Consider the following 23419-nt stretch of genomic DNA (forward strand, 5'->3'; position numbering starts at 1 on the left):
CCGGACCAAAAATAAATAAATAAATAATAAAAAAATGTAATGCTGTTACCTGAGTCTTCTCACAAATACAATCACAAATAAAAGCCAGTGAACATTCACTGTAGGCAATCATGTGATCTTCAAGCAAGTATAAGACCGATTTGGTTTGTAGATAGGTGCCACTGGGTCAGGAAGACCCATCTCATTAACACTGTAAAGATCAGAAGGAAGTAACTAAGGCAAAGGAAGTCAAAATAAACATCTTCTAAATAATACAATGTATCTTAAAAAAAAAAAATCACAGATGTGATGTTCCCTGTATGATTCTCAATGAAATAGGAAGCAGTAAAAGGGAAACATGATTAGGAAGCAGAAATGAGTACAGATTCTAGTACTTCCTAGGTGTGGAACCATGACTGACTCAAGCTCTTTCAACCATTTCCTCAACTGTAAAACAATGGTAAAAGGATTTTTTGCAGAAGTGGTAAAATTAACCATTTAAATTAGTGCATTTTGCAAACTACAAACTATGTAGATTTTAGGCAGGGTGGGGGAGGGCTTCTATACATCAAAGCACAAGTCAAGGAGCTGAACTGTGAGTTCCAAAATTACTTGTACCAGTCCAGTATGTAATGTGGGACTCATTTCATACCTCCCCATGAGGGGTTAAGTAACCCATGTAAAGATCTATAAACACTACCTGTCACACAAAAAGTCCTCAATACATTTTGGTGACTATCTTCTGATATTTATTTGTGTCTGAAAAAAGACAGCTTTATGTATCAGTTATAAATTATCTATTAAAAATCTATATGAGGGCTGGGAAGGTGGCTCAGTGGTAGAGCGCTTGCCTTGCATGCTTGAGGCCTTGGGTTCGATTCCTCAGCACCACATAAGCAAAAAAGAAAAAAGCCGGAAGTGGCGCTGTGACTCAAGTGGTAGAGCGCTAGCCTTGAGCTGAAGAGCTGAGGGACAGCGCCCAGGCCCAGAGTTCAGACCCCACGACCGGACCCAAAAACAAACAAACAAAAATAAAAAATCTATATGAACCCCACCTAATTATGTGTTAGACAAAAGATCATTTCTCAATGACAAATCCAGATATTAATTTGCCTAGATGACCTGGGAAAAATATATAATAAACTTTACAGAGGTTGTGTGTGTGTGTGTGTGTGTGTGTGTGTGTGTGTGTGTGTGTGTGTGTGTGTGTGTGTGTGTGTGTGTGTGTGTGTGTGTGTGTGTGTGTGTGTGTGTGTGTGTGTGTGTGTGTGTGTGTGTATACAATGCATGAATTAACTATAACCGAGAAGCTACAAAGGTCATCTGTAGAATTTTAGAATACATAAGAAAACCTCAGGCCTCCCTAGAGCTATTAATGTACTGCCAAAATATTTCGCTGCTAGTCATGAGAGATTCACAATTCATTCTCATTTCTCAAGAATAATACAAATTCACTCTCACCACACTCCACAGCATCCCAAAATCAAGAAAATATTTATCTTTCAAGATCTGATTAATCTTTAAGACATATATAAAAAGTACATATATGACATAATACTTTTCAATCAAGAGTGCTTGCTCATGCCTATAACCTGAACTACTCAGGAAGCAAAGATCTGGAAGATTGTAGTTTAAATCCAGCCAAAACAAAAAAGTAGCAAGACCTCCATCTCAACCAACAGCTGGATTTGGTAGTACACATCTGTCATCTCAGCTATGGCAAGAGGGGTACATAGGCATGTGATCCAAGGTGCTTCAGACAAAAAAAAAAGCAAGACCCTACCTGCATTTTAGTTCTGGATTAATAAAATTAAATCAAGATTCTAAAAAGGCAAATATAAATGTCTCAGATAAAAGAGAACTGGATAGCATTCAAAGCAGATTAGTTATATAAGGCTAATACACTTAAACACATAGTGAAGAAAATTAAAATTACTTAAATAAAATACAGAAAAGAATCTGCATTAGTGACCTGAGAGATGATTTTAAGTATTTTAATACATGTATGTGGAGTCATGAAAAGAGGAGAGACAAAATGGGACAAAGGAAAATCCAATAGGTAGTTATTTTACAAATTTGATTAAACTTTAAAACCACAGAGCCATGATATTTCAGGAACTCCAAGAACAAAAAACATAAGGCACTAAAGCATATTAGAAATTAAATTACTTAAATCCAGTGAAAACAACTAAAAGCAAGTAGAGAAAAATATCTTTGAACATTAAAAGCCATAAAATAACAATAAACATCATCTGGAAACAATATTATCAAGATGGTAGAAGGATGCCCCACTTCCAAAAAAAAATGCTGATAAAATAAGTACTTTTAAGATAGACAAAAGCAGAGAAAAACAACATCAGCAGACCTTTACAGTAAGAAATGATAAAGGAGATCTTCGGCAGAAAGAAAAGGATGCTAGATACAAATGTGAATCTATGTGAAGAAATGAACAGCATCAGGAACAGTGATTTCACAGAAAATATAAAAATTTCTTTATTTAAATCTTTATAAAAAAACACTTGACTTTTTGAAGCAAAAGAAAATAGCACCTTGTATGGTTTATAGCATATGTTTACATAATTAAACTTTACAAAAATGCATACATATATGTAACATATGTAGAAGTTAAAGGCCTAAGAGAATATGTACTATACGGTTATATTGTAAAACTATTATATGTGTAAGTATTATACTTATATTGGATATGTATATTGTATCATAAAGGCCTAAGGGAAGTATATTGTAAAATTCTTACATATGAATTGAAACAATGCTACTTCAAAGAAGGCTCTATTAAAATAGAGATAAAGATGGATACTAGAAATATTGAAATAATTTTATGTAACAGAATTATAGGTACAAGGTCAGCAAAAAGATAAACTGAAATTACAAATATATATATATATATATATATATATATATGTAGAGTACCTGCCTATGAAGCACAAGACCTTGACTTCAAGTATCACCGAGAGAGAGAGAGAGAGAGAGAGAGAGAGAGAGAGAGAGAGAGAGAGAGAGAGAGAGAGAGAGAGAGAGAGAGAGAGAGAGAGACATAGAGAAATAGTGGGATTAGCTGGAGGCATGGTTCAACAGTAGAGTTCCTGCTGAGCAAATGTGAGACTTTGAATTCTAACTCTACTATCCCCCTGCCACTATATTATATATAGTGAAATTCAACCATACAAATAAACACAAATGTAAATATAGTCTAAACTCAATTAAAAGGCAGAAATTGTCAGACTGACTTGTTTGAAAAGCAGTGCCCAAATATGTGTTGTCTGTAAGAAATTCATGTCAATTATGAAGAAATAAACCGTAAAAATTAAAATAAGTACACCAATGTGAACATACATAATGCTACAGAATTGTGGCACTTGAAGAAACTAGAAAAAGAAATAATATTTAAAAATTATACTTGGACATGAAAAATTAAACAGGACTCTAAATAGTCATACAATGAGACCAAAAGAGGATATTGTTAGGAGACCACAAAGGCGCAATAGCTATGTGCATTTGATCATATAAAATGTTTATCAAAATGAACTACAAGAAATGGAAAAAAGGATTTTTTTCTTTTACATTTTGTATTTTGTTTTTCCCCTTTTGTCAGTTTTCATTTCTGTATTTTTTATCTTGTATGTAAATTTATCTGATTTGGGGAAGGTAAGAGGAAGAACAGAAATGGTGGGATAAAGGGTAAACTAATTCAGCAGTGATACTCACTCAACAGTATGCTGAAAATGAACTATACAACTTGTGGGGGAGGGGATTGGGAACCAAAAAAACTGGGAGAAAAGGAGAGAAGTGACACTGTTCAAAAAGAAATGTACTCATTGCCTGACTTATGTAACTGTAAACTTTCTGTACATTATCTTTACAATAAAAATGAAAATATGAAAAATTACATGAGACATTATTTAAATGAGCTAGGCACCACTGGCTCATATCTGTAATCCTAGCTACTTAAGAGTCTGAAATCTGAGGATCATGGTTCAAAGCCAGCCAGGGCAGGAAACTCCATGAGACTCTTATCTCCAATAAACTGCTCAAAAAGGCCAGAAGTGATGCTATGGCTCAAGTGGTTGAGTGCTGGCCTTGAGCAAAAGAAGCTTAGGGGCAGAGCCCAAGGCCCAGAGTTCAAGCTATAGGACAGGCAAAAAATAAAAGAGGGGGGGGGGGGGGGATGAGGAATTGTTTAAATGACAAAAAAAAAAAAAAAGAGAAAGAGAAAAAAAGTCAATTATATTAAAAGCCAGTCCTAAAAGAAAATTTAATTTCTAGCCAGAAAGGTAAGAAAAACAAAAACAAATCTCCACATAACAATTAAAAGGTCAATAGGGGATATTATTAACCTAACACTAACAAGGTCTAAAACTTGTACAATAAAAAAAAAAATCTTAAAAAACATATCAAGGTTTCTTCAAAAAGAAAACCTGGGTTGTCTGTTAAGAAAACTGCACTTTAAGGTTTCCAGAAAGTAAACTCCTTTGGGAATTGTCCTTAGCAAAGCAGCTTTTGCTTCTCCTTTTGCTGGTATCCTAAATTCTAAACAAAAGTCACACCCAAATGATTAAGATGTTGACTATTAAACAATGTTTCTTGGAAAATAACAAAAGTAAAATTAATCCTTTTAAGAAACCACACCCTTCCTTTAGATGCTGTCTAGCAATCTCAGTAGAAGAGTAATTTAATCTGAAAAAAAAAAAGATGATTATTTGAACAGAAAGCACTGCTGAAGGTCACTGAAAGCAGATACCCAAGTCACAGAACCTTTAGACTACAGCACCCCCAAACCTGTTGTCTCCACATTAGGATTAAAGGTTGCCCAGGCATGTGACCAGTTCTTCAGAGGAAAAAAAAAATCCAACCCAATTCCCCAGCTAAGTGTAGGAAGGCTAGTGAGAAAGAAAGCTGCCACTCTGAGCCTCTCATTCCCATATTTACTTGTCTGTGGTGCTCCTCTCTCTTTCAACTGTTCCCTGCTTCACCCTGCTCTACCAAGTAAGTCTCTGCTAAACTCCTACCTTGTAAGTTTTCCATTTCTTCAAAGCTTCTGTTAGTTCTTTCTGCAGTTCTTTTTGCCTATGGATCTTGAGTTCCTGTGACTTTCATGGGAACTGAGAAGCAAAACTGAGAATTTTTTTGCTTTCTCTTACTGGGGAGCCCTCCTACTTGCCCCTCTCTTTCTCCCATGATGCTATCTCAAAAACCCAGATAAAAACAAAAGGGCTAGGGGCCTAGCTCAAATGACAAAACACCTGCCTAGGAGACCCTGAATTCAATCTCTATTATCAAAACAAACAAAATTGCCTAGTACCTTCCATGCCTTCTAGCATGTATTACTGATAATAAGAATCTGTCTTCTGAAGAGAAGTTTTTTTCTTTGCAGCTTATCAATATGTTTCCACTTATATGCCTTATAATCTAAGTTTCAACATGATGATATTACTCCAAGTATCCAGACTCAGGGAATTCTATAAATAAGAAAAATTCTCAATTGTCAGCTCTTCAAATTCTTTTATTATGGAATTCATATCAGAAAAATTAAGACCTCTCCAACTAGACTCCAAGTGTCTTTTATTATGTTTTTAATCTTATATATCTTCATACTGCATTGTAAGTGGATAACTCAATATTCTCAGGCCATCAATTTTCTTAATTGTGTCATCTCATTTACTGAATTTATTATTTCAGCCACACATGGTAATACATGTTTGTAATTCCAGCCCTCAGGAGGCTGAGGCAGGAGGAGAATCTGAAGTTGCAGGCCAGACTAGACTACATATTGAGATCCTGTCTTAAAAATAAAATACAAAACATTTAATATTTTTTTTTTGGGGGGGGGGGAGAGGGGTCCGGTTGTGGGGCCTAAACTCTGGGCCTGGGCGCGGTTGTGGGGCCTAAACTCTGGGCCTGGGCGCTGTCCCTCAGCTCTTCAGCTCAAGGCTAGCGCTTTAACACTTGAGCCACAGCCCCACTTGCGACTTTTTTCTTTCTGCTTATGTGGTGCTGAGGAATTGAACCCAGGGCCTCAGGCATTCAAGGCAAGCACTCTACCACTGAGCCACCTTCCCAGCCCCAACATTTAATATTTCTATGACTATAGTTACCATTTGGAAAACTTGTGACTGTTTTTTGTCATCTTCTATGCCATTTCTGCATAATTTCAGATATTTTAAATTTTCATTTTAACCAATGTGATCTCTTTATCTCTTGGAATAATATGAACATGCTTCTTTTAGTCTTTTTTTTTTCTATAAAAGCAGATTTGTATCATCTGGAATGAATTTATGGTCCCATTGTTGATTTTGTTAATTATCATTCTGGGTATTTGTTTTCTTCAAGTGTTTTGGAGTTGCATTTAACAGCTAAGTCTGAGTGAAAGACTTTTTGCCTTTGATTTTCCTCTCACTCCACTGAGCTCACCTGTCCTCCATCATAGTTCTGCATCACTACCCGGATGAAACCTGACTTGACAGTCCCATGGAGCTCCAAGTTCTCTCCCCATCACTCCACAATGAGCCAGCCTGATTCCCTCCCTGATTCCAAGTTGGAAGCTACATCTCCCTTCTTTTGCTCCCCAAAACCCACAGAAGCTACAGTCTGGGGGATGGAGAGAGTACATCTTTAGGTCTCTTTTCATGAGAAAGGTAACTTCATCCTGATCCCTGGCTTCAAGTACTGGGTCTAGATCCCGGAATTTTCAGTCCCTTTTGAGAGGAAACATGGAACTGTTATGTAGATAAGGATAAACAGTGGTGGACCTAATATGTGGCTGGTAACATGTGTCCCAAAATGACATCTTTTTCCCACCAGTGCCTTGTTCAAATGCTTCTTCCTGTTCAGATACTTTTTCCCATAATGCCCTGGATGCCCACACAACCAATGTAAAGAGCTAGGGCAGTGCATGCACAAGCCATGAAGCACTCAGTGCAAAGCCCAAGGGAGAAGATATGGGAGGAGCCCTGGATATAACAACCACCATCCAAGATGACTATCTTCGTTGCAGCCCCTTTCCTGATGGAGAGTTTCTGCTTATGTTCTTCCATGACTTTCCTTTAACTTTCAAATAAACTTACTCTGTTTATCTTAAACATTTTCCTGCAACTTTTGCAAACCTGCAACTTTTTGTTGCTATATCCTCAGCCTTTGTAGGACCATCATTTCAGTCCAGTTTGTTATCTCTTACGGTTTAGTTATCTAGTCAGCCCACAACACCATCTTGTCTGGAAGCTGAGTTATGATTTTTTTTTCATTTCTTTTTTAATGTTTTGTCTCTGCAGTTGCAGAGGGGACAGAGGGCACATACACATTGCAATAGTTTGACAAGGCAGAGATTTCTTTAGGGTAACAATTCTTACCAGGACATTTATTAGGTCAAAAGATTCACGTGTTGTTTTTTTTTTTTTTTTTTGACGTTTCTGATTCATGTTGTGAAAGTGCCCTCCACCTGATATCAATTTTCATGTCTATCACTAGACAATCCCATTTCTTCACTCAAGCACCAGTTATTACTAAACGTTTACATCTTTGGAAACCTCACAGATCACAAGTTCCCCACTCTAATTCACATTTCTTTATAACTTTTCATATGCTTAGTGACATCTTCAATGAGTGCTCTTCTGTGAAATGCTTGCTCCTGCCTTTCATTTACCTTTTCTTTGGGAATATATATTTTCCTATCCTAAATCTAAGAATCTGTACTTTATTTTATTGTCATGTAAAGACAATGAAGCCAAACCTTTTTTTGGGGGTTGGGGGAGAGGGGGTCCGGTCATGGGGCCTGAACTCTGGGCCTGGGCGTTGTCCCTCAGCTCTTCAACTCAAGGCTAGTGCTCTACCACTTGAGCCATAGCGCCACATCCGGCTTTTTTTCTTTTTGCTTATGTGGTGCTGAGGAATCGAACCCAGGGCCTCATGCATGCAAGGCAAGTGGCTCTACCACTGAGCCATCTTCCCAGCCCTATGAAGCCAAATCTTATGCAATTTGATTGAGTATAATTTTTTTCATTTCCTCTTTGCCATGAACACCTTTCTAAGGAATAACTGAATCATTGGCAGAGCTTACCCTGCTTATATCTAGTGGTATTACATTTTGCAATCTCATTTTTGGTTGGTTTGGGTGTGTGTGTGTGTGTGTGTGTGTGTGTGTGTGTGTGTGTGTGTGTGTGTGTGTGTGTGTGTGTGTGTGTGTGTGTGTGTGTGTGTGTGTGTGTGTGTGTGTGTGTGTGTGTGTGTGTGTGTGGTTTGGGTGTATGTGTGTGTGTGTGTGTGTGTGTGTGTCCTTGCCCATGCACTAGCACTGGTTCTAAGGCTTGGGAGTGTGTGTGTGTGTGTGTGTCCAGGCGTGTGTGTGTGTGTGTGTGTCCTTGCCCATGCACTAGCACTGGTTCTAAGGCTTGGGAGTGTGTGTGTGTGTGTGTGTGTGTGTGTGTGTGTGTGTCCAGGCGTGTGTGTGTGTGTGTGTGTGTGTGTGTGTGTGTCCTTGCCCATGCACTAGCACTGGTTCTAAGGCTTGAACCCTGCCCAGGGCTTCATGTTCACTAGGCTTTTTCACTCAAGGCTGGTGTTCTACTACTTGAGCAACACCTCTACATCCTCCAACATTTTAAAATGTTGTAAGACAGCACCTTTCACTGTAACACTTTTCCAAGCACAAGTTAGCTATACAATTTCTTTATCTCAAGGCAAATTTTCTTTCAAAGTAAATTTTAAACAATAAAACTAAAGAATCAAAATAATATACTTAATGTACTTAAGCTGTTACGATAACTTGAATATCAAAGTTACTTATCTAACTGACTTAGTTTTGATGTTTTCACCTAGAATCACCAATTTTAAGAATGTAAAGCCAGACACCAATGGCTCTCACTTGTAATCATAGCTACTCGGGAGGATGAGATCTAAGAGTGACAGTTTGAAGCCAGTCTGGGCAGGAAAGTCCTTGAGCCACTTACCTCCCATTAACTACCCAAAAAAGACAGAAATAGAGCTGTTGCTCAAGTGATAGAACAATAGCCTTGAGCACAAAAGCTCAAGGACAGCACCCAGACCCTGAGTTCAAATGCCAGGAGTGGCACACAGCCCTCCCCCTCACCAAAAAAAAAGAAAAGAAAAAAGAACTACTAGAACTTTGGGGGAAGGTTATGTATCTAAACAATATACTATCAATATCTAAACAGTAAGTTAAACTATTATATTAGATACTTTCCTACTGGCCACTGACTCACACAGAACAATTCTAACATCTCTGGACTCTGTTTACTGTGACTGCCTTGCAAGCACGTGTTCCTTGGGTCAGCTCCAAAGTAATTCCACTGAAAATAGAGATACCACTTACCCAACATTCTTCCTCACAATCAAATATTGTCTATGATTTTGTAAGCGAATACAATACCAAAGGCAGGATCATTCCAAACCATAAAAGAGAGATAACAGAATTAATTAAAACTCCTCATGCCATTCTGCCTACATTTTAGCTCCAACAACCTAATAATACAACCTTTTACACTTCTTAGAGAAACTCCTCCCCAACTGCCCATACCTGTTGAGATGCAAAGCCAAGTTCTCTCAGTCATATTTCAGGGTACTTTCCACCTTGAAACACTATTCCTTGAGAGTACACTCAAAGATCAGAGGGCAGAGATTTCTCCATGAGATTTCACCAGGTGTCTTACCCAGCTTAGCATTAGTATGATAAAACTTAGCATTCTCCTGCCAGCAGTCCAACTGTAAATAACCACACTTGAGACCCATAGGATTTCTGATTTCTTTGTAATTTTACAAAGCTTTAACCATTAAAGCATGATCAAACAACCTGCCATGGGAAAACAGATGAACAGAAGACTGCAATAAAGCCATCAGTAAGTGACCTCAGTGACTGTCCATTTAATAACCCTTTGTCTCTAACTGTCCCTTGTAGGCTCTCAGCTGTTTCCAAAGCAAGTGCAATATAATAAGACATTAAATACCTCCTGTTACATGGCTACAAGTGAATTATACAAGACAGGATATGTTATTTAACATAACCAAAGAAAAAAAAATCCTATAGCTGCTGACACAGCTGTATCAACTATCAGTTTCTTCTAGCAGGGATGAGAAGTTAAAGAAAAATACCTTATTTAATAACTACTTTAGAGGTTCATAATACAAAGTAGGTATTTCTTTTTGTTTTCATGTATCTATTCCCAGGATCCCAGAAAGTCAATACACACTCCTTATTTTCAACATTGCCTGACTGAAGCATGGCAAAGAACTCTTATAATTTCATCAGTATGTATTTAATCTGATTTCAATCTATGCATTTAATTTTATCAACTTTCCTCTTCCAATTATACCATTAATGAAAAACTTCTACTGCTGGATTGTCTGATAAAAAATGAATAATAATTCTAAGTTATTCCTCTGCACATATGCCAAGGCTTGCAACCTAACCTAAGCCTCACATGGGCAATATAATTATACTATAAAATACAAATTCCTATCTGAGATATAATAATGACAGCACCAGATTTTCTTCTGAGTGAATGATTCTGTTCTTAATAGAAAGTGTATAGATATTTACATAGCTCTCAACTTCCAGAGGATAAAGGGTAGAAGAGTATAGCCTACATAATATAACTGTACAGGTTCCAGAACCAGCCCTTAGCAGTTCAAAACCTGCCTCTGCCACTTGTTAGCTGTATGACCATGAACAAAGTATTGAACCTCCATGTGCAATCTTTCTTTCCCTACCAAACTTCCTGAAGATCAATTTAAGATAAGTGCTTAGAGTTCCACTGTCTTTTAGCCTGGTCCCAGTGTCTGGCTTCAACTACTGCCACTCTACTAAAACAATTTTGCCAAGGTTAATGGTCAATTGTACTTGCTAAAACAGCACCATCCTTTGAGTCATTATTGAAACATCAGCCACAATTAAGAGCATCTCTGTTTTCTCTGGTTCTGTAACGTTCTTTCCTTTGCATTACTTCACTCTAGAATGCCTTTTTTCTCTGTTCCAAGTCTTTTCTCTTCTGCCCTTATAGCAAACATTGCATATCCTTTTCACTCTTTTCACTCTACAAAACATTCTTCCTTTAGGCAATCTCATTTTCTTCACAAGTCTTCATTACAGATTAACTCTCCAATACTCATCTCTGGCCCAAACCTACATTTAAAACTGTCTCTAGGATGTCACATCTTAGAAGGTCCCACCAGCACATGGGATTCAAGAACAAAGTCAATGTTTTTCTTGCCTGAGTTTCTTAAATCTGTTTCTCCTGTTTCTAATCATATGTTAATATCATCATCAGAATGACTACAAATTTTGGACTTCTATTTCCTTTCTCATTCATTTTGCCCACATTTATTAACTGTTGAAGGCCGTTTTATCCATCATAACTCTTTTAATCTTTACCATTAATGAAGATGAGGCAGATCTCCCCATTTTAAAGAAACAATACCAAGATTTAGATATAATCTTGATTCAAGATTAGAAAGCTACTAAATGTCAGAGCTGATTTCGTGAGTCCTATCTACAAAGCCCAGGCTGTCTATCATAGTGTGAGATGGGAATGTCTATTTAAACATACACGTATCCCATTCTAGACACTGTCGCCACTGACAGCCAGGTCTAAAGAAACAACAGTGGTCAAGACAGACATGACCTCTGCCTTTATGGAATAAAACACATGGTAGAACTGTCAGTTAAACAATCAAATTACAATCAAACATAGGAAGCTCTATGACACAGAAATCAAGTGTGGAACCACAGCACCTAACTGAAAGGCTCGTGAGAGGCTCTCCCCTGAAAGTAACATCTGACTGAAACCAGAAAAGGTAGTAGATGTTTGCCAAGCAAAAACAGATACCATTTTATACCCCCTAGGACCACTATCAGAAACAAACAAAATGGAACAGAAAATAACAACTGTTGGCAGGAATGTGGAATGTCTATACATGGTTCTTAAGAATATAAAATGGTACAGCCCCTATGGAAAATACTGGGACTGTTTCTCAAAAAACTTAAAAACAGAATAACCATGACTTGGTATTTCTACATCTGAGTTTATTCCTAAAAGAAGTAAAAATAAAAATTTAAGTGTACATCCATCTTCATAGCAGAATTGTTCACAATAGCTAAAAGGTAAAAGCATTTCAAGTGTAAAAAAAAGTAAAAGCATTTCAATAGATCAATAAAATGCAATATAAACATTTCATGGTATATTATTCAGCATTAAAAAGGAATAAAATGTGTATGCATGCTATAACATGAATAAATTTTGAAAAGTCTGTGTTAAATAAAATAAGCCAGTCAGTAAAGTACAAATACTGTGTGATTCTGCTTATAAAAGGTACCTAGACTAGTCCAATTTAAAGAAACAGGACTTTGAGAAGGCAGACATAGGAAGATACTGTATCGTGGCTACGCAATAATACAATGTATGCAATAATGGAAATGTTCTGGAGATGGGCATAGTGATGGTTACCTAACAGTAAGAATGTATGTAACATCACTGGATTCAACACTTATAAGTGGTTAAGATGGTAAATCATATATTTTGCCACAATTTTTTGAATCAGCTTTGTCACTCTTTGTACACATTGGTCCACTTTCATATGAAAGGTATAAATCATTTCCTCCTAATATTTTATAGAATGCAGTTATACCCCAAACCATAGGACATTTACATGGGAAAAGCTAGTGAAATCACAATATTTTATATTCATGCTTTAAGATGTCCCCTAAAAATCTGGTTTCATATAATCTAATTTAGTCTCTTCTTCAATCAACAGTACTTATTTTTACCTTTACTTATTTTTGTGACAATACTTGGGCTTGAACTCAAGGCCTTGTACTCTTACTTAGCTTTTTAGTTCAAAGCTAATGCTCTACCACTTAAGCCACATCTCCACTTTCAATTATGTGCTGGTGCCTTGGAGATAAGAATCACAGACTTTTCTACCCTGGCTGTCTTTAAACCACGATGCTCAGCTTTCAGCGTCCTGTGTAGCTAAGATTACAGGCATGAGCCACCAACATATGGCCCAGCATAGTATTTCTAATACCTTAATTAGACTATACAGATCACCAAACTCTAAGAAATGGTTTTAAAAAAAAAAAACAGCTATCCTGTCAATTCTAAAATTAAGCAATCATATAAGCATATCCAGTATCTTAGGGCTTTTCTAACTTAAAAAACTTTTGTTTCAGAGATATTAATATCAAACTAGGACATTTATAAATAGTTTACCCTACATGAGAAAATTAAGCATTCTTAAGTTCTATAATAAATTCAGTGCATTTCCCAACATAAATAACATGCTATTATAAGTGTTTTATATTTTTATCAGTGAATTTTTCCATTTATTAAATAGAAATTACATTATTAAATGTCTGTAACATTTGAGCATAATATAGACTCTGTATTACAGAATTCAGCTCACATTAATACTACAATTCAGTCTAAAAAAAACACAAAACAGAGAACAAAGTTTGTTGTTGTTGTTTCATTTTGATAAATTTAAGAATGCCATCTATACTTTAAATCATACTGTAAGATGTATCTTAAGAAAATGACCTATTTCCAAACCCCTTGTGTAAGTATGACATAAGGAAAGTTCAGTCCATTCGGATCTTCTGATTTGTCATCCTATATATGATGCTATCATATCCAGGGTCCATGTTCCAAATGTTGTAGGAGATGATGAGGACAGCCAGAGCCAAGGCAATCATCACCCAAAGTACCAGGTTGAAAACCACTGAATACTCAAAATTATATTTATATGCCAAGTTATAGGGAATTACTTGTTTCTCTGGTTTTGCCTCAAGGATCATCCTGGTCTTCCTCACCAGGCGTGTGTCAAAGGACTTGATGGTCACTAACTCTACCACTGCATTCCCTCCATAAAGACTGTACATGTCATCTGCAAACTTTTGTAGAGCATCAACGAGGATCTTAGAAGCATCTCTGAATTGTTCCGACTCTTTGCCATAACGTTTCTCAATTTCATCCAAACCTACTAGCTCCAGGGAATACAAATCAGGAGATTGATCCTCAGCTATGTGCTGGTGGAGAGTTAACAAACTTGAGATCTCATGAAGCACTTGCAGTTCAGAAAGAAAAAGCAGGTCAACTTCCTCATTCCTACTCAGAGAATTTAAAGGGAGTGAACTGAGAATGGAGTTTTCTTGAAACAGGTGATTCCGGAGTTGCTGTAATGTGACTGAAAGGTCTTCAAACACCAAGTTAGCCTTCCCCACCAAATACACTCTTTCCTCGCTGGGAGCCAACTGCAACACTACAGGCGTTTCTTCAGAGAATAAGGAGTGGATGGCATTTGCCACACTGTCAAGACTAAAAGGAACTGCATTTTCCAAGGGGTAGGAGATGACTCTTTCTGTGGGGAAGGCCAGTTTGTCTATTCCTTTCACCATTACCATAATGGTAGCTTGGGGCCTGCGGAATAGGTTACCCACTGCAAGTCCTGGCCAAGAAAGGTTTTCTTTCACAGTGAAGCCCATGGACAAAGCAGCAACGTCTGGGATTCGCTCTGCTGATATAGGCCAATTTCCATTTCGGAAAACAACAGACCCTGGTGATCGTAATATACTAAACTCGTTCCCCCAAACACCTGCCACCAACAAGGACAGGAGTACGAGGAACGCAGTCGTCATCGTGCCGCGGCCGCTGCAGCAGTGCAAGGCGACACAGACGGCCGGCGGGACACCGGCGACCACCGCAGCGGGAGGAGGTGACTTGCTCGAGCTGGTTTCTACTCCCAGAGTCCGCCGCCACAATTTCTTAAAAAGCATTACAAACACTATATTTGAAGGACAGAAAGGAAAATAATTTTTAAGACATTAAGAAGTTGAGAAAGGCTAGGGAAAAAAAATTCCAAAAACCCTCCTAAGCACTTGATAGGATTTCTAAACCAGATAGTCTTAAAGGTCTGAGGCCACATACTGTTCTCAAACCCAGCAACCAGGTCTCATTTTTTAGCACCAGGGAATGAGAGTAGAAAAATAAGTTCACAATTGCCTAATCAGAAATGCAAAGTATCCCTCTAAATTAAAGTTAGGAAATCTTCCTCACATCCTGAGAGAGCTGTCAAGTTTATCTAGGCAGAGGAATCTCAGTCATGTTAAGTCTAAACCACAAAGAGTCTAACAGCTAAGCTACAGAACAGCATTCTGAAAAGACAAATAGTACTTGTTGCTTTTGGAGAACCTAGTTCATGAGAGGAAAAATTGCTTTTGCTTGTGTTCTCTGAGTATTTTGCAGATCGGAGCTCAAGTTGCAATTCATTACAGCTCTGCCTGCCCAGGAGCCTGTGCCAATGACTCCATTTTCAAGGTATCTCTCTCATCCATAAAATTCAATCCAGGCCTTAAATTTGGTACATGAAAACCTTGTTTCAGAGACTATCTTTGTATTTGTAGGTATGTCAAAGAGTCTATTCGGATAAGTAATCATAAATAATTTTAAAGTACACAGCAATAACAGATTGTAAGCTTTCCCTTTGTGATATACTTCAACTTTATAAATGTTCTGCAATCTTAAACTAAAATGTTTAATTTAAATTGAAATTTCAAACACAACTTTTACTACTTACACAATATGCATTGAATGAGAAAATATACTGTGATAAGGAACATATGCTCAAAAATCTTCTATACCCAGGAGATTGCTTCAAGGTAACTGCCCTTCTGGAGACCAAAGAAATAAAAGGAGGAAATGTCACTACCAAAACTATTGTCCAAAAGACAATGTAAGATTGAACATGAGGTCAATTTTATATCAAATACAGAATAGTTACATAACCACAAAAGGGAAAGGCAGTTAAGATTAGAGAATGAGCAAAGATGAAGGAGAATTTACAAGCTTTAGTTAGGATGTGTCTCTGAAGAAGATCTACTGTATTATAATTTCCTGCTCCCAGAAATCTGTACTTGTCACTCCTGTAGGGCAAATAATTTATAAATGTTGGAAGAACATTACTTGGTGGAAATAACTGCAGTCTATTTTGTGGTTTCTCATTGATATTCCCACCAGACACTATACAAACTCCATGGAACAAAACATGGTGTTTCTGAATTACCCACAATTATGTTAAATGAAAGAGGGAGATTTGATAAGAACAAAAGATAAGGGACTAGCCTAGAGTAAAACAATCACAAGAATCAGGAGCACTCATTTCTGTGTTTATTTTTCCATAAACCAGCAATAATGAATAATTCAGTCAGAAGTAACTGACTGGTGTAGACCTCCATCAGTCCCATGGAGTATACACACTCATTTGCCTTTTCGAGCTTATTACTTGATTAACTACAACTTCATTTGATTCACCTAGATTAGGGACATACTGTATAATCTTCAAATCAAACATGTTTATCTGATTCGTTAAACATGCCAGACTTGCAGAGAAAGTTAAATTGAGGGCAAAAACGTGAAAACTCAGGAAATAAAAAACTCACTTGTCAACACTGCAATGTCAGTCTCCTCCCCCCCATTCGATATCAATCTCAATCTCCCCTCACCCTTTCTCTCTCTATAACCCTTTTTATCTCCCTTCTCTGTCCTCTTTGATGTTTAGTTTCTCTGAGGTAAGGTCTTGATATACAGTCTAGGTTGGTTTAATTTATAAACCCAGAGTCCTGGGTTTACAGGCATGTACCACCATATCAGTCTTACTGTTAAGTCTTAAATTTAATCTGCTACAATTATATGAGAGTCTTTTTAAATCAATGTTAAGTTTTATCCCATTAGTGACAATTCTGGAAGCTACCACACAAATACTTCCCCCCCACCCAAAAAAAGTTTTTTATTCCAATTAGTAAGTTTAACTTGAGCTAAGAGGTATGTTTATACTTACTATTTACAGTCAGAGAGTCCCTTCCAAGTCCATTTTTTGGATTACTAAAATCAAAGTAATTCAACAAGTTGAGTTTTTCAGTTGTATTTTCCAGTAAGAAGAACCCAGTGTCCTCTTGCAATAATATTTAGAAGCATTTTTATCTAGCTGTCCATTGGCCCATACGGTGATGATGTACACAGCAAGCTCCTTAACTGGGACACACAAGTTGGAATGTAAATGCTGCTGCCTAGCAACTGAAGGTGTGGGATTTTTAACAAGAATGCTCAGGTCACATTTAGTCTTTCGATATAACAGCCTTAAGCTAATAACTTGATAGTACCACTTATTAGCATTATTCTTATGATCTTCCACCTCATTTGACTGTTACCTATTAAAACATCAGAGTAACATACTATCCAAATGAATCAATGAACTCAAAACAGCCACAAGGAATCTAGAATAGTAATTTAAACATTCTAAATGTTTAAATGACATTTTTGTTCATAAGAAGGCAAATTATCTTATAGATTACATCTGAGATAATCTCTTCTGAGTCCTGTTCCATTCAAGAGGCACAGTTAAATTTTCTGGTTTTATTTCAATATGGTCTGATCTGCCAAAAGATACACAGTGTGTGTTGCCATTCTGTTTTTGAATATATACTGTCAAAAATGCTTGGAACCACAGAACCATATCAGAGGAGCAGCACACAGGCTTGATTTCCCTACTCATAGTAACTAGTAATCAAAGTTCAAAGAGTACTTTTCTTACTTATGGCCAAAATAATATAAAAATAATGTGTATGTTTATGTACTCTCTTGTATGTCAACTTTCTCAAGCAACCCTGAGACCACTAAACAATTTTCTCTGCTTCAAAATCCATTCCAAATCCATCTACTTCTCCTCACTTCCAGTTATCCTCCTGAGGCAAGCAACCTTTACCCTCACCTACAACATTCCTCTGGCCTTCCTTTTGTCCCCTGCCTATGGTCCAATCTCCAAAGAAATCAGAGCATCTCTTTTTTTAAAAAACAGATGGAATCATGCCACTCCCTTGCTTATATACTATTTCTTTCTTAATGAGCTCCCTCTGCACATGGAATAAAATCTATACTCTGACATTACTGTGTTTCCTAATTATAGCAAGTCTCCCTCTCATTCACCAGTCTCAAGTCATACAGGCCTTCTTTCTGTTCCTCAAATAATCCTTTTCCCTAGGCTTTGCACAACTTTTGTGTTCTCATCTATTCATTCCCAAACCATCCTAACAAAAACAGCACCCTCAACATAGTGACAAACTGTCATAAGCATGTTTATTGACCTGTCCTTACTACTTGTCTCTCCCAGTAGAATGTAAGCTCCATGAAAGCTGAACCAAGTGTACCTTCCTTTCTTCTTTCACTCAATTATTTTCAGACTTATTTTAGTCCAGGCATCTTTCTAGTTAATGAGATTCAGCAGTGAACCGAGGAGGCAAAAAAAAAAAAAACCTCTTACACGTACTAATGCTCAGCCAGAGATGCTCAAGTCTCCAGACAATGATGTGATCTTAGGTTTTACTGTGCTTTGATATGACTTCTAAAACTATTTTCATTAAACCAATCAAATTCCTAATGAATGAAATCTACTGAGACTGGTCTCTACAATTATAACTTATATTCAAGCTAGAATAATACCAAAAGCTTAGCTCTAACATAATTATTTAGAGCTGAGTGTTGTCCAAAAGCCATTTAATACTTACCACCTTATAAGAAAACAGCTTTCCTTCCCAATCCTAACCTCTTTCATAATTTCTCTTAAATCATAATCCCTCACCACTTTCACCTCCTCTGTAACCCCATATACTACTACACTTTGGCAGGGGAAAAGGAATGAAGTTAATGAACACATTGAAAAGGCTTAGATATATGTGAATACATTTGCAATATGTGAATTCTACTCTAAAACAGTTTAATTTTTTTTTTTTGCTTAGTTCTAATATGAGCATCATTTATCTAGTGAATGACTAGTAATGAAACCTTCTTGGCAATTACCTGTTAGATTTGTCACACCCAATTTAGCACTTCAGCAATTATAAGAAGTAAAGCCCAAATGTGAAATCATTTAAGTCTAGCCTTCTTTTTGCTGGTAGGATGCCCTGAATTCCACCCAGAGGAGCCTATCACTGCCAACACCTTGACAGCTCACCTATTTGCAGGTCCACTAATAAATGCCTGCTATCTTTCCTCCAACTAAAGGAAGAAAAATCCTGGAAAAGCACAATCCATCTCTTTTGCTACACACATACAGAAAAGCATTGTCTTAAAAGGTACCATGTAACCAATCCAGGGCCAATTTATATGTTCAATCTATATAAAGTGCTAAACCACACACAGAAAAATTACAGAAGAGCATGTGGGATCATAACCAACTTAGGTATTATTAGTTTGATATTTAGACTCATTTCCCTACACAACTTCAGAGAGTTTTCAGGGCCTAAGTATATAGGCAGCAAGCATACTATTTGATTCTGCAGAGCCTCCTAGAATAAATCATGTACTAAAATGTACATAGATTCTTTGAGAAGAAACTATTCGTATAGAATACCAAGTTCAGGTCATAAGATCAAGAACTTGCATACAGTATTCACCTAAAAGGGCAGTGGTATCTAGCTTGAGGTGGCTGACTCACTATAACTGCCTACTTAGTTATTGTTTTTTACATGACCACCTTAAAAAAAGTGGGACCGGGGTACATCTTCTGAGAGCACCCTAGCCCCACTAACTCAGAAAGTCAGGAGAAGGATCTAGATTGTTTCTGTGTGCATCATTTCTAAAGTCTCCAAAGCAAGGTAACAATCAATCAGGTTTAAAAACCACTGACCTACAGAACTTATAATTTGAACACAAATGTCATAAGAAATCAGGCACTTAAATGAACAAAGCAAGCAGATAAGTCAAAGAAAGTAATGGGAGTATACATTCAAATTAAATTTAATTGAAAAAACTGAAAGTCCAATTTGGTCCTCCTAATTTGCTTTTTTTTTTTTAAGACTTTAGGTCTCTGAATTTAAGCACCATATATCTTTTCTTTCTATGCCTGATACAGTGTCTGAGGTGCAAAACATTCAATGAATCACTATTAAATTACTGCTAACGATGGGGGAAATCCCAGCTCTTTTGATGTTATTTGAACTGCAAAGGTAACTCCACCTTCCTCATTCTCAACCAAAATGTATTGTACACCTATGATATACAAACTAAGGATTGAGCTAAATAAGACAGAAAGATTCCTATCCTTGTGTAATTTATGTTTTATAAGATTTATGTTATGTAAGATAAGGATAAATATATTAATAAATAATCCAACTACAGACAGTAATGAGTGTCCTTCAGCATGAAAATGGCTACGTTTTAGCTAGGAGGCTTTTAAGCCACACAGATATCAATGAAAGATATTGGCTTAAGAAGACCTGAAAAATACTAATCTGATTGAGTATAAGGGTAAAAATTACAGACCATGAACTCTACCATTTTTCTAGTTGAGAGGCCCTGGACAAATCATTTAGTCACTATGGACCTATGAGACTAAATGACCTCTAAGATTTTCTAGCTCTAAGATCTTCTATTCCAGGAAGGATGAATCGGCAAAATTCACTGGGATGTCCATGTCCAGTTTAGAATGCCAGATATTTTGATGTGTTATTCCTCAATCGCTGAGTCTTGACATTTACACATTGTTCTAAACTAAAAGTATTTCTCAAGCATCTCATGAGTCCTCTATAATTTATCTAAGGCCAAACTACAGGTTCAGATATCTATGTAAGAGCAATGGCTACATTGCTACATCCAGGCTAGCTTATGAAGCCAGCAGTGATATAGGTCCTAGTGCATAGGAAACTAAATGTCAAGTTTAAAGGGATCCAGAAATTCAATTCTCTCATTCAATTAACATTGAACTGTAGGATGCCAAGTACTAGTCTTGATTCTCTAAGAAAAAAAAAAAAAATCAGCTTTCTCCCATAAGGACTATAGTCTGGTAGAGACTCTTAAAGTAGGTTTCAGCGACATCACTAACCCATAAAAGTAAATGTGAAGTGTGAGTACATGAGCACTTTTCTGGGGAGAGGGTCCACAGCTTTCATCATACTATTGAAAGAGTCAATATGGGAACAAGTGGAGTTTAGACAAGGTTAGTAGTGTGCAAAAACACAGCCAAGAAACTGAGGGTGTAGAATGATTCTTGCTTGGCACACACAAGACTCTGGATTCCACCCCAGAATGGGGGGGGGGAGCACAACAGAAATTTGAACCTTGATCTGCTAGCCTTACCAAACTTGTATTTTTTTCTCCTCTTCTCTTAAAAAGAAAATGAGCCACTGAAGCTTCCACGGATCATGAACCAGAATCACACACCATCTTTTACAAGGCAGATCCAAGCCAACAGTCTTCCACAGGTTGCAGGAGCCAATGGCTCAGGTTCTCCACCTCTGCTTCTCCCAGGTTAAGACAATACAATAGTAAGAGCTCAACACATGACATCAGGGGTCTTTCCAGTCCCAAGTCAAAGCATATGTCTCTCTTGAGGTAGCCCAACCCCAAGGTCATAAGCTTAACTATCCCCATGACAAGAGTCCTAACTTTTTTTGGGGGGGGGGGGGTGTCCGATCGTGGGGCCTGAACTCTGGGCTTGGGCACTGTCCCTCAGCTCTTCAGCTCAAAGCTAATGCTCTACCACTTGAGCCACAGCTCCACTTCTGGCTTTTTTCTTTTTGCTTATGTGGTGCTGAGGAATCAAACCCAGGGCCTCATGCATGCAAGGCAAGCGTTCTACCACTGAGCCACCTTCCCAGCCCAAGAGTCCTAACTTTTAATCTATCCTTTCAACTTAGCACATGTGACCAGATCTCACTCTCCTAATTTATCTCTTGGCCTAACTCTTGGTCTAACTCTTGGTCTTGAAGTATTATGCTCACAAAAATGGCTGTTTCCATTTCATGAGCCATGTTGGAATTTGTATAAAAAGATACCCACAAATCAGGAATCAAACATGACAGAGTTAGGAAGTATAATGGACAAGAATAATGGGAAGGACCTGACCGGTGCAATCTATAGACTAAACCTCTGGCCCACTACCATACAGAAGTTGTGTAACTTTGGGTAAGTTACTTTCTTCTCTGAATCCTGCTTGTTAATTATAGAAAACAGAGACAATGATAATTCCTATTTTGATAATCAACAAAGATTCAGAACTATTTGAGGGATACAGATGGAATGAGACACATGGGGTTCCTTTCCTCATGAAGCTTATATTCTAGTGAAAGAGAAAGAAAAATAGCTAAATAGTCAATAAAATAGAAAACAAATTTTAATATCAATTACATTAAAATAATAGTAGCTAATAGATCATAGTCATACACAATATGACTATATACAATATGTCAGAAACTACTATAAAAATTACAAAAATTTAGTTAAATCTCTCAATGGAAGGATATAGTATTATTTTATACGAAGAAAATTACAATGTCTTATATAATCACACAGCCAGTAAGAGGCAGGACCAAGACTAAAATTCGGTCTACCAGCATAACCTCACTCTCCTCTGCATCAATGATTTTATGAAAACAGAATCTAGTAATGGATGTAATGGAGGAAAAGTTGAAGAGGGGTGGTTAGGAAAGCACACTGAGCAGGCATCACTTTAGGTTTGAGTATACATTTGGGAAAGGAAAGTTCTTGGCAGAAAGAACAAAGGATCAGAGGAAGAACCGGCCTAGAGGTTTTAAGGGTCAAGTGATTCTGGAAGGCTAGCAGTTGGATCTGAGACAGGAGAAGCCATATGTTGGGTTTGTCAGTCAGAGCAAGAGAAAACCCCATTATGTGTATGATGTACTCATTAAAGGCTATATTAAGATGACACAATTAAACTTGCTTCTTTAAAGTATAAATCTAGGGTTGGGAGTGTAGCTTACTGGTAGATTACTTGCCTAGCATACTCTGGGTTCAATTCCTCGAGAAGGAAGGAAGGAAGGAAGGAAGGAAGAAAGGAAGGAAGGAAGGAAGGAAGGAAGGAAGGAAGGAAGGAAGGAAGGAAGGAAGGAAGGAAGGAAGGAAGGAAGGAATCTAACATATTCACTAATGAAGGAGTAAACACAAATTAAGGGTGTTAAATTCCAAGTAACATGATCTATGGCAGTAGTTAAGTCCTAGCTACTCAGGAGACTAAGATTTGAGGATCATGGTTCGAAGCCAGCCCAGGTAGAAAAGTTCATGAGATTCTTGTCACCAATTAACCACCAAAAAGCCAAAAGTGGAGCTGTGGCTCAAGCAGCAGAATACTAACTAGCCTTCAGCAAAAAAGCTCAGGGACAGCGCCAAGGCTTGAGTTCAAGCCCCAAAACAGGCACAAAAAAATCAAAAACAAAAATCAAAAGTCATTCTGAGCATTAGATAAGAACACATAAAACACCAAGTAGAGCAGCCAATACAAATCAGGCATTTACAAAACCCAGTTACTTTCTCTGACAAATGCCAGTAAATAAGAGCTTTGGGATAAAACTATAAATCATACCGAAATGACTAATCCTCTTTGACGCCCCCGCCCCAATTTCTCCAAAGAA

General features: G+C 37.4%; 2 protein-coding genes across 6 annotated transcripts in view; both read right to left on the reverse strand.

Annotated features, from left to right (window-relative positions):
• The window catches only part of LOC138807197 (alpha-ketoglutarate-dependent dioxygenase FTO), a 385313-nt gene that overhangs the window by 283914 nt on the left and 77980 nt on the right, over nucleotides 1-23419 (reverse strand). The window lies entirely within an intron of this gene.
• LOC138807198 (renin receptor-like) overlaps nucleotides 8884-23419 on the reverse strand; it is a 92480-nt gene continuing 77944 nt past the window's right edge. Inside the window, exons 2-4 of one of the 2 annotated variants that reach the window (XM_069992767.1) lie at nucleotides 16837-16880; nucleotides 15577-15670; nucleotides 8884-14784 (exon numbers count right to left, since the gene is read on the reverse strand). In XM_069992767.1, coding sequence (XP_069848868.1) covers nucleotides 13583-14784; nucleotides 15577-15619 — 1245 coding nt within the window. In that variant the 5' untranslated portion in view covers nucleotides 15620-15670; nucleotides 16837-16880 and the 3' untranslated portion in view covers nucleotides 8884-13582. The remainder of the gene's footprint in view (nucleotides 14785-15576; nucleotides 15671-16836; nucleotides 16881-23419) is intronic. The other variant, XM_069992768.1, reaches the window with a different exon arrangement.

Source organism: Dipodomys merriami, unplaced genomic scaffold (assembly GCF_024711535.1).
Source record: "Dipodomys merriami isolate MVZ:Mamm:240054 unplaced genomic scaffold, mDipMer1.0.p SCAF_415, whole genome shotgun sequence".
Lineage (NCBI taxonomy): Eukaryota > Metazoa > Chordata > Mammalia > Rodentia > Heteromyidae > Dipodomys > Dipodomys merriami.